Raw genomic sequence first — 12,372 nt, forward strand, 5'->3', positions numbered from 1 at the left:
TAGTAGATTGCTTATACCCGTCATCCAGCTGAAAAGCTCCTAAAAACTCTTGCTTTGCAAATCACATAATATAATGCTCCAGCCTTGGCTCTGAGACTATTAGTCTATTATAATAACAACAGGTGTATTTTGTTGTAATCAGTGCAAGCAGCAGGAAATTGCAGCAGAAACCACCAAGAAGTACGCACACACAATACATATTACATAGTGAGTGGCATACTGGCATGGCATCAGATTGTGCGGTTACACAAAATTTAAGCTGTTTAGAGAGAGGGTGGGGTTATGATTTACATTTATGAAACAGTGAGTGTACATGTGCGGCGACAAATTGGACATGTTGGGTTTTTGTGCAGCCATTGGGCAATGCAAGCATTGTGAAACCTATGGGAACAGGATGGCAATTTTGTGATCACCATCCCTCTCATAAATCCTTCCAGACAAATGCTGCAACATTCGCCATCTTCCTCATCATCATCGCTAAGCTGTTCCGTCTTCAACATAGAGATTTCCTGTTGCGACATTCCCACGTTCCCATGGCCAGTAGAGGCAAAAGGTTCTTCATAATAATCACCGACAGCAGCTGTGTCGTCATTCAAAATCATTTCACCATCCAAGAAATCAGGTTCTTCCAACACGTGAACAGTTTCCAAGTCGACCGACAAAGACACCCCATAAAACCAGTTTCTGCTGCGAACTTGGTCGAATGCAAACGCCGCTATAGGAAAAATGATATCAGCGCTCAGTCCAGCGAGTCTGCCCAAGAAGAAGGAAAAAGCAGTCCCCAGTGGAAAAGTGGATTGAAGTGGATTTCGAAGCAGTTGTCGCCCAAAGCTACCGAAGAACGTGGCATCCTAACTCTTGTAATCGTCCGAATCCGCAATCTTCCGTGACTTGGGTATGGCAAAGGGGCGCCGCTCATGTTCATTATTGCCGTAGCCATTAATTTAATACCGATTATGTTTCTTGGGAATTGAAGGAGAGAAGAGCGCGCAAATTAAAGCAGAGATAGAATTAGGAAACTAACCCTACTTCCTACTATAAATAGGTTGGTTGACAAGTTAGCGCCAAGTCGGCAACTTTAAGCATAACGGCAAAATTTGCTAGTCCTGATGGGAGCGGGAAAATATATATCTATCATTAAGGGCTAACTGGTTTCCTAATCCCACCCGCATTAGAATTAGGTTATTCTATATGTATTCAATTCCTCATGGTTTCCTAAAACGAAAACCTATATGTACAGTGCAGTTTCATCGTTTACATACACCTACTCTAAAAATAGCGCAATGGAGAGCATGCCTTCAACAACTACAACGGTGGAGGATGAGCGTGTTGATCTCTCCGCCACCGACTCTGTTAGGTGTTTTAATGATGATGTCCATCCATATCCTTATCCATATCCCCTTCTTCTTGCTCTGCCACTGCCCAATCATCATCATCAAGAAGAAATTACAAAGCTTACGCTTTTAACAGGATCAGAAGAAGACCACCACACTGCTGCACCAAGAAATGAAGATCACTTGCCGATCAAGAAACGCAAAAGATTCATAATTATTGCTCCCAACCAACCAGAAAATAATTCAATACAAGTAGAGGAGGAGGAGGAGGAGGAGGGAGTCATCGCCAAGAAACATAAGGTGGTGGATAATGTCAGGAAAAATCCCATCTCCTGTGACAATCAAAATCACAAACCCGACACGGTACACAAATACGAGATAATACACAATAGCCCAAAAATAAATATGAACACAAGAAACACAAGATTTACGTGGAAAACCCCAAAACCACGGGGAAAAACCACGGGCCACCAACAACAACAATTTCCACTATATTACAAATCTCGGGTACAAAGTTTTAGGCTACCACACGAGCCATACATCCACAAATCATCAAATACAACAACTCCTAGGCCAAAACATTCTTATAATATTCACAGGCTAAAAGGAATAATATCTCGTACTCAAAATATTCAACTACCACGAACAAGGTAAAATGAATACAAATATTACGAGATTATCCAAAGAGATGCCTGGAATAAATATAAGCTGACCTCAAATATTTGATGAAGATAGTACCCAAGAACTAGGCAAACCCACGGCAAATTAGCACGGCAAAACTGCACCAAAGATGAAGGAGAAAATAGTTTGTTCCTTCTACTGATGAACCGCCGAATGCCAAAAGAAGAGGAAGAAGAAAAATGAGTTTTTCTTCCTCTGCTGAACTGCCGAACTCATTGCCTCTCTGTGTTTTTTTTTTCTGTTGGCCGAAAAAGAGAGAAGAATGGGAATAAAAATAATTCACTCCACTTGCTGCATCTCTACTGCCGAACACAACAAAAAAAAAATGGGAATAATGCATGCTTGCTTGCTTTTCCACTTGCTGACAAAGTAAACACTACCAAATGCTTGCCACTACATTTTATTTGTTGTTTTTTTTTGTTTGTCTTTATGCTGCCAGCTCAATTCTCACATAGGAGGGACCCCAACAGATAAAACCTCCCCAACTGGGCGGCCGCAACCACTGGATGCAGTGCAAAATCATCATCATCATCACGGGATACATAAGCGGCTAAGTACAAGTGATGTGAACCATTCATCAAGGCTGTTGCTGCCCAAAGAGGAAATCACAAAATACGTCTTACCTCTCATGGATATGGAGAGCTGTAGAGCTTCTCAAAACAGGGATGCAACTAATGAAAGGATGTCCAAGAGGAAGACTAAAACTACGTGACTACATCTGCATTTCAAGATCCTAATATTTAGGACATATATGCAATTTACTCATTTTCTCGATTTTAATTACAGTCTCTGTTGTTAGAGTAGTTAGAGCCAAATAAATAGTAAATTTATTAGGGAGTGATTAAAATGTAATAAGCTATAAATTCCTTTGTTAATACAAGAGAGGGCATTATCTTGAATTCCAATACTTTATCTGTCTGAACTCAAGTCCATGTCCCCTTCTTTTTCTATTTTGGAGGTTGTCCATCCTCTAAAGTGCACAACAAAATACTTTGAAGAAAACTCATCACAACAATTTGGTGTTTTCATTGACAGAATGGATGGCCACTGAAGAGATACAAACTAGGCAACGGGCTCTCGAAGAGCAACTCCATCAAATGCGTGTTGCTTCTCATGGATATGGAGAGCTGTAGAGCTTGTCAAAACAAGGATGGGTTGAGAGTCAAAATATGGGATTTGGATACTGAATCAGAGCATGAACTGATTAGTAAATATTACTCCAATCCGTATTATATATTGACTTCAAATCCATTTTGCATCATATCACTTAATCTGGTTTTGTTGTATGCCTTTATTTTGTGCGATCAAGTGGATGCGTTCTTTCCATTTGCATGAATGATTAGTAAATATTATTATATTATTCACTTCAAATCTATTTGCATCATTTTGTTATTATAATTAGTTCTCTAGCTATATTTCCAGCAACAGTCTCCCAACTATATTCATTTTTCAAAATTAGTCATCGTCAAAAAAGACACTTTGACTATTGAATTTGTTCTAACAATAGTCCTTCCGTTTATATCCAGTTAATGAGGCTTTATGTGTGGGAGTAAATGAGTCTTTTCATTATATGACCTTGTTCTTCCTCCGTTTTGGTGTATCACAACCATAAATCAGGACGAAGCTGTATCTATATCTTTTGATCTGCCAGCTGTACTTGATAATGTCTTATCACTTTCATCTGGAAGATCTCATGAAAAAGGGATTGAGGTACGAAATGGAACTCCTTGTCTCTTATAACCTTACATATATGTTCATATATTATTCCAGTTGTTTTTTCTGCAATGATTCTTACCCTGGTTTAATTTGAATGTTCTCCGGGGGAGAATAGTTGGCTATTTATATCTCTGATCAGGCCCCACAAATGGTTGTTGGAGATCCCGAAATTAAAGCTTCAGGCAAATAATCTTGAATCTTGTTGGAAACTCAATCAAGGTTTGCCAGTTATTTCATACTTTCGCCCAATAGGAAACTATATGCTTGAGAAATGTGTGCTCATTTGTACTAATGATTAAATATTTAATAACTCTTGTTCATATTGCAGTTCTCAAAAAACAATGAGGGGCATGTGTTTGTCACGGATCATTTAGCAGATGAAGTGAGGTGCCCGCTTGATGTGAAGGATGAAGTCTTCAGACAGAGCTTATCCCTCGTTGTTCAAAACTAGACAAACAGATCTTTCAACACATTGAGCGGGTTTCCGGTAGTTGACAGATGGAGAAGTTTTGCAAAATTATAAGAAGCTTAGCGAGGAAGAAAGTGGCAAGATCAAATTATAATGAATTGGTGCCTAGGCGCCGGTGTATATCTGAATATTTCAGTGAAGAGCATCGGAATTGAAGAGCTGCCAGAGGAGCCGATTCCATCCTATTCTCCACCTCTTGACCAGTTAAATGTCTACATTAATATTAAAGTTCAGTGATTACGTCTAATGATTATAGGGAACATAATTTCCGTAACTGACACTAATTACGTCTCATCATTGAGATCAAGGGTCTTCTGCAATTAATCCATAGCTATCGCCTTAAAGTGTGTAATTGACTGTCTCCTTGAGTGAATGCTAGGAACAACCACCTTGACTGGCAGCTTAGCCAACTATCATATCCCAACTGGGTAACCATAGTCCTCGATCCATCACTAATCATCCATATCCAATAATCACTCCCTATCCTCTATTATATTGGTAACTAGTTTAATAAAAATGTTAGACAATTTCGTGATTTTGAATTTAAAAATATTTCATATAAACACCATGAATAATTAAGAAAAATAGAGCAAAAACTCTTTTTATTTATAGATTAGTTATGATAATAACTTATTACTAATGCGACTATTGTGTGTAATGTTTTATGTGAATGTCACATATATCCACTAAAAAATTTATTTCTTTAATCAATTTATGGATAACCGTAGTTGCTGTCACAATTATCTTTCTTACACACCCATTGATGACACACATAGTTGTCCCCTTTATGAAATTTCGGTTTCAATGATTATTATTTAAGTTAAGCTAAATAAAAAGTCAATAAATTTTAAAATGGTTCTTCGGCATTTATGCATGCAAGAAATGTTATATGTATAAGCCAATTAGCATAATAGGTAAAAATGATTAATTGCTTTTTTTTAATTTTTATAACTTAAATGTTTATATAAAATATTTTTTAAAAAAATGAATGGTGGAACTTTTACAAATTAAGTTTATTTGGCCTTTTTTTTCTTGCTAATTACCTAAAAATAAACATTCAATACATTAAAAAATAAATTTTCAATATTAAAAATCAATACTTATATATTCTTGTTTCACAATATAATTTAGTGAATGAAATGTGGATTTAATGAAATGGCAGGATTTTAAAATTAATTTCCTAGTCCAGATAGGAGCGGGAAAATGTATATCAGGATTCATCTTCTATCATTAATGGCTAAGTAGTTTCCTAATCCCACCAGCATTAGAATTAGGGTTTTCCCCAGGCCCCTATAAGTATTCAATTCCTCATAGTTTCCTAAAATACAATTTCATCATTTACATACACCTACTCTGAAAATAGCGCAATGGAGAGCGTGTCTTCAAATTCATATCAAGAACCACCCCCTGTTCTTGCTCTGCCACTGCCCAATCATGATCAAGAAGAAATTACGAAGCTTACGCTTTTTACAGGATCAGAAGAAGACCTCCCCACTGCTACACCAAGAATTGAAGATCACTTGCCCATCAAGAAACGCAAAAGATCCATAAATATTGCTCCCAAGAAACCACAAAATAATTCCATACAAGTACACCACCCTAATACTCTAAGTGCCCCAACAATTAAAGATCATCACTTGCCCATCAATAATCATCGTAAGGATTTGGGTAATTTCGCAGAGCTCATTGGCGCTGCTTCCTCCTTCTCCCTCTCACTGTTCCCGCCAACCAAGAATCGCAAAACAAACATAAATATTGGTCCCAAGAAATCGATAAAGAATGATCATCGTTGGGATGACGAGCTTATTGACGCTGCTTCCTCCCTCTCCCTCTCCCTCCCAACAACGAAACGCAAAAGACCGATAATTATTGGTCCTAAATCTAAGAAACCAGAAAATTCTTCAATACAAGAAAAGGAGGAAGAGGGAGTCATCATCGCCAAGAGACAGAAGAAGGTGGTGGATAAAAACCCCCCAACTGGGGCACTGGCAAATCATCATCATCATCACTGGATACATAAGCGCCTAAGTGCAAGTGATGTCAATCTTTCATCAAGGCTGTTGCTGCCCAAAGAGGAAATCATAAAATACGTGTTGCCTCTCATGGATATGGAGAGCCGTACAGCTTGTGAAAACAGGGGTGGGTTGAGAGTCAAAATATGGGATTTAGACACTGAGTCAGAGCATCAACTCAGCCTCAAGCAATGGAAGACTGGCAGCTTTCTTCTCAATAGCAATTGGAATACAGAGTTTGTGAAAAGGAGGAGTTTGCAACTGGGTGACACCATTTCCATGTGTTGGGACTTTGAGAATCTAAGGTTCTTGTTCCACAAGTTCAATGCCTGATAATCTTAGAATCAAATTCAATCATTAATTAATTAACTAATTCCATCAAATTTTGCTAGTATCCATGCATCGTCTCCATATGTACTAATCTTCAGGATTTTGTAATTCTCCGATCCATTTGTATGAATTGATTAGTAAATATTACTCCCTATTATATTATTGACTTCAAATCTATTTTGCATCAGTTCACTTTGTTATTATAGTTACTTCTTATAGTTCTTTATTTTGTGGGATCAAGTGAATGTCTTCTTTCCGTTTATATGAATTGATTTGTAAATATTATTATATTATTCATTTCAAATTTATTTTGCATCATTTTGTTATTATAACTTGTATTTTCACCCGTGCGTTGCACGAAATGAATTTGTTATAATATTTTAAAAATATTTGAATCGATATACAATTATATATATAAATTATAACATCGAATATTGTATAGTGTGATTGATGAAATTGGTTCGATCAATTATGCTTTCTGATGTTTTCCTTACTTGAATTAGAGCGAATAATTGTCCAATTATCAGTGCGATGCTCCGATAAAATTTTTTTTTTATTATATATTTAGATAATAAAATTGAAGATGAAATTATAAAAAAAAGTCTAATATTGAACATGTACATTTATTTGATTTTAAGATTAGTGCAAAAGTATCACTCAACTAATTGAATAATATATTATTTATTTGTCTGATCTACAACTATCTTTAAAAAGTTGATATATAATATTACTTATGTAATTATATTATTACTAAAATAAATATAGAAAAAATGAGAAAATAATTTAATTGTAATTATTATAAAAATAAATCCAACGACCACTGTTTAGCTTAATTACCATAATAATTATTAGGCAATTATTACTAGTCAATCACACTAATATATGTGCAATTATACTTTTATACCTTAAGTATATTCATATTCACCCTATCGTTTTTAGTTTTTTCTTCCTCCTCCATATCTGAATGAATTAATTGTAATTATTATAAAAAATTCAATAACCCATGTTTAATTTTAATTATACTAACTAGTATGTTCACCCGTGCGTTGCACATAATGGATTTGTAATAATATTTTAAGAATGTTTATATCAATATACAATTATATAAATTATAACATCAAATACTATATAGTACAATTGATGATGAAATGGGTTGTATTGATTATATTTTCTGATGCTACCATTGGTTGAATTTGAGTAAATAATTTCCCAATCACCTGTGTGATGCACGGATAAATTTTTTTATTATATATTTATACAATAAAATTAAGGAATAAGGGTCAAATAGGTTATCGAACTACACACAAAATTTCAATTGGACCACGAACTAAGAAAACCTACAATTAGGTCCCTGAACGATACAAAATCATGCAATTGAACCAATAATGACTTGTTTACTTGTTGATAGCTGGCGTGCCGGTTATCGAATTAAAAAATATTTATTTTAAATTAAAATTTATTTTAAAAAAATCGGTAGCCTGGAGATGAAGAGACGGTCTCTTCGTCTCCGACATGCTTAAAAAAATTAATTTTTAATTTTGAGTACTACTAACTCGCAAAGAGTCAACGGTTGCTTCCACTGAGTCTCGAACCCACTCCATCCATGTGGGAGTTTAAATCAAGTGCCACTAAACCACAAAATCTTTGGCATTAATTTTTAATTTAAAATTATTAATTAATAATTTTAAAAAAAATAACCGCCATGTTAACAATCAACTGGTAAATAGGTCGTTATTGGTTCAATTTGCATGATTTTGTGTCATTCAGGGACCCAATTGCAGGTTTTTTTAGTTGGATGGTCCAATTAGGGGTGTGCAATTTACCGAAATATTTCGGTTAACCGACCAAACTGAAAAATTTCGGTCAACCATTAACCGAACCGAAAAATTCGGTTCGGTTAATGGTTAAAGGAATCTTGAAACTTCGTTTAACGGTTAATTCGGTTCGAAAGGTCGGTTAACTTTAGTTTGGGACTATTTTACAGTTTACTGATGCTATTACTTGAATTTTCTTTAGACAAAGGAATGAGAATCTCTTTTTTTTTTTAGTAACTACAATCTAACTCTATACGTAATACTCAAATCTACGACGTTCCATTTGAAATAGTAATAGTGATGCCATCAAACAAAAAGGTACTTGGCGAGCATCTCATTTTATAGTATTCTATTTATTGAGTTATTCACTCATGCAATACAAGAAACATATTGAAAGTAAAAAATTTCAAAACTTTAAAATTGATACCTTTTCAAATAACAACATACAAGTATATGGGTATAAAAAATAGACTGTTCAAAATGATATAATTGTACAAAATTTAAGCTGTTTAGAGAGGTGGTGGGGTTATGATTTACTTTTACGAAACAGTGGGTGTACATGTGCGGCGACAAATTGGACATGTTGGGTTTTTGTGCAGCCATTGGGCAATGCAAGCATTGTGAAACCTATGGGAACACGGTGGCAATTTTGTGATCACCATCCCTCTCACAAATCCTTCCAGACAAATGCTGCAACATTCGCCATCTTTGTCTTCATCATCGCTAAGCCGTTCCGTCTTCAACATAGAGATTTCCTGTTGCGACATTCCATGGCCAGTAGAGGCAAAAGGTTGAAGCATCAAATCATCCAACTGTTCATAATAATCACGAGCAGCAGCTGTGTCATCATTCAAAATCATTTCACCATCCAAGAAATCAGCGGACCTCATAGGTTCTTCCAACACGTAAACAGTTTCCAGGACGACCGACAAAGACACCCCATATAACCAGTTTCTGCTGCGAACTTGGTCGAACGCAAACGCCGCTATAGGAAAAACGATATCAGCGCTTAGTCCAGCGAGTCTGCCCAAGAAGAACGAAAAAGCAGTCCCCAGAGAAGTCAAGTGGAAAAGTGGATTGAAGTGGATTTCAAAGCAGTTGTCGCCCAAAGCTACCGAAGAACGTGGCATCCTAACTCTTGTAATCGTCCGAATCCGCAATCTTCCGTGACTTGGGTATGGCAAAGGGGCGCCGCTCATGTTCGTTATTGCCGTAGCCATTAATGTTTCTTGGGAATTGAAAGCGCGCAAAGCAGAGACAGATAGAATTAGGAAACTAACCCTACTTCCTACTATAAATAGGGTTCTTGACAAGTTAGCGCCAAGTCGGCAACTTTAAGCATAATGGCAAAATTATATGCTATTGGGCCGTTTAATTTAAAATATTAGAAAAAGTCATTTGAATTCAGTAAGAAATGTATGGAAAATTGCATTTTTATTCTCTCAATTATATTATTCTTTGCTAACTATTTTAGTTTCTAAGTTTTTTACTGTTGCAATATATATAACGGCCTCTAAGTCAATCTTTAAAAAATTTAAGTCCTGAAACAACAAAACTATTAAATTCTATTAAAATTTTACTTAATATATGAGTATTTTAAAATTTTATTATCTTTATTCTTTATAACCTTATCAATTTTGGTATTTCATTTGCAAAATAAAGAATTAATGACATTTTTTCCTAAAAATTTTCATATTTAAGTGTAGTACATCTAGGTGTTAAAATCAAGTTTTTTTTTAAAAAAAAATGTAATATCAAGAATAAAAATGATTATAATTAAAGAATAAATGTTGAAAAGTACTAAAATATCATGCACTAAATAAATTTTAATACAATTTAATGGTTTTGTTTATTCAATGGTTATAACTGCAACCTTTTTGAAGAGTTAGTGTATACATTATATTACAACTGTAAAAGCTTAGACACTAAAACCGTTAGCAAAGAACAATTGAGGGAGTAAAGCAACTAACCAAAAAATAATTGATAGACCAAAAATGCATTTTTTTTCCATGTAATTATACCTAGCTACTAGTAAGTTACTAACATCTTATTATTGAGTCAATGTTGATTAACTTTCAATAATACTTTTATTACTTATGAAATTCCAAGTTCTGTTCTCGAGTTCTACTTTTACTTTCGAATAAATTTGGATGTAGACATTTTACTTGGGATTAACATGATAAAAATAGACTATCTTATTTGTCACATTAGAGAATAAAATTGGAGGAGTAGAATTTAATTGAGTGTACATGCAATGATGCAATAGAAGTCTATTACTTATTCAGGATTGATTTAATGATAACTTGTCCGTATAAACAATATTTTATAAAGACAATAAAAATTTTAAAGACACTTATGGTTCAAACTACCATCCACACAATTCACGAATATATAGATAAACTAGTTTTTCACGTGCATTGCGCGAATAAGATAATGCCCAATGTTTTTTTTTAAATAAGTATTTCAAAGTATATCAATGTAAGATTATTTAGGAGATATTCATGCATATATAATTGAATGTTGAATTTGTTTATTTAAATCAATAATTTAAAGTTTATGAATGCAAGATAATATATGAGAGATTGATTGTAATTGTCACTAAAATAAATGTTTGCAATTTTGTAAAAACGCTAATCTAATACCTAGTCTAAAAATAATAGTGTAAATAAATACTACTTTTTCATTTGAATTTCTCAGTAAGATTGATTCCAGCAATGTTCTAGTCTCAACATCTTCTCAATGCATCAAGTGTGTCATAATGTTCTATTGCCCTACATTGACATTTTTAATAATGAGTTTTGAAAGTAAACGTAGCTATTCCATTAATTCATAACATAAAACGTTTACATCAACGATCAATGAAATGGTAAACCATTCCTTACAGTCAGACATAGAAACAACTTTTCTAACTATGCTATAGAAAACTTGAATCGCAGACTGTTTCATAACTAGGAAGCTATGTTCCTTCAAGGAGCTTAAAGCTTCATAAAAAATCTGGGTCTTCGTCATCATTCTTTTTTGCTCGCCCAGGATAAAATCAACACTTGCCGAAACCAAACTAAACGATTTATGCTAATGAAAATGAAAAGCTCGTGAAAGTAACGAGATGAAAAATGCTCGTGAAAGTAACGAGAGGAAAACACAATAATAGAGAAAATAAAAAGTAGGTAAAGTCAAAGTAGGGTTGGGAGTTCGAGACTACCAACACAAACCCCAATACCTACCTACTATTATTTTATTCAAAGGGAAAGAAAAAGGAAGACGAAGATCTATGGCGGTGGTCGGAGGCGGACGGACCTGCGACAGTGGCCGAGGCGGAAGAAGAGCGAGAGCAAACGTAGAAGGTGACCAAAACCGCCAGCTCAAAGCTCCATTAGAGCTCCGGCCGGAGGCCAACGGTGGAAGCCGAAGTTTTTTAATAATGAGTTTTAAATCAGTTTTTTGGGTTATTTGAATGTCTTCTTTGTCAACAAATTCTTCCTAAGTAGTTAATATGATTGGCTTCAAACTGTTTTTTATTTATTATTTTTTAATTTTTTCCATGTTATTAAAATAATACTTGGTAATAAATATATAACATTATTTTATAGTATAACTTTGATATTTAATTACAAGATAGTGCAAAAATAAAACAATGAACAATGCGGTGAATATAATTAATTAATAAAATTAAGAGAAAATTGTCATTTTGGTCTACTGACTATTGGGGTCTTATTAATTTCAGTCCACGACTTTCAAAAGTGTTAATTGCATACCATGACTATTCAATTTCTGTCAATTTTGGACACTCCGGCCAAATTGACGGCCAATTTTGACTGGAATGTCTTAATTACTCTGTTAAGCCTTAATATGAAGGGCAAAATTGTATTTTCCATCAGTAGTGTGAATTAACCCGGTTCATAGACCCGGTTTAATCAACCTCTTCGTCCGACTTGACCAATAACTCTCACCGCCGTGAGCTTCGCCATCTCCGGCGGCAGCTCTCCGGTGAGGTTGTCGCCGATGAGAGTCAAGTT

At 34.8% G+C, this 12,372-nt stretch overlaps 1 protein-coding gene and 1 long non-coding RNA gene across 2 annotated transcripts; one reads left to right on the forward strand and one right to left on the reverse strand.

Annotated features, from left to right (window-relative positions):
- The first annotated feature begins 2,560 nt into the window (after window positions 1-2,560).
- LOC116017179 lies at window positions 2,561-4,600 on the forward strand. The gene is made up of 4 exons (XR_004097855.1): window positions 2,561-3,222; window positions 3,542-3,725; window positions 3,847-3,950; window positions 4,060-4,600. It is a non-coding gene; the product is annotated as an uncharacterized LOC116017179 (long non-coding RNA).
- Window positions 4,601-8,895: 4,295 nt separating this feature from the next.
- LOC116015851 (E3 ubiquitin-protein ligase SDIR1-like) lies at window positions 8,896-9,555 on the reverse strand. The gene has a single exon (XM_031256020.1). The coding sequence runs from the start codon at window positions 9,553-9,555 to the stop codon at window positions 8,896-8,898; it is 660 nt and encodes a 219-aa protein (XP_031111880.1).
- Between the last annotated feature and the right edge of the window lie 2,817 nt (window positions 9,556-12,372).

This window comes from Ipomoea triloba, chromosome 4 (genome assembly GCF_003576645.1).
Source record: "Ipomoea triloba cultivar NCNSP0323 chromosome 4, ASM357664v1".
NCBI classification, from domain to species: domain Eukaryota; kingdom Viridiplantae; phylum Streptophyta; class Magnoliopsida; order Solanales; family Convolvulaceae; genus Ipomoea; species Ipomoea triloba.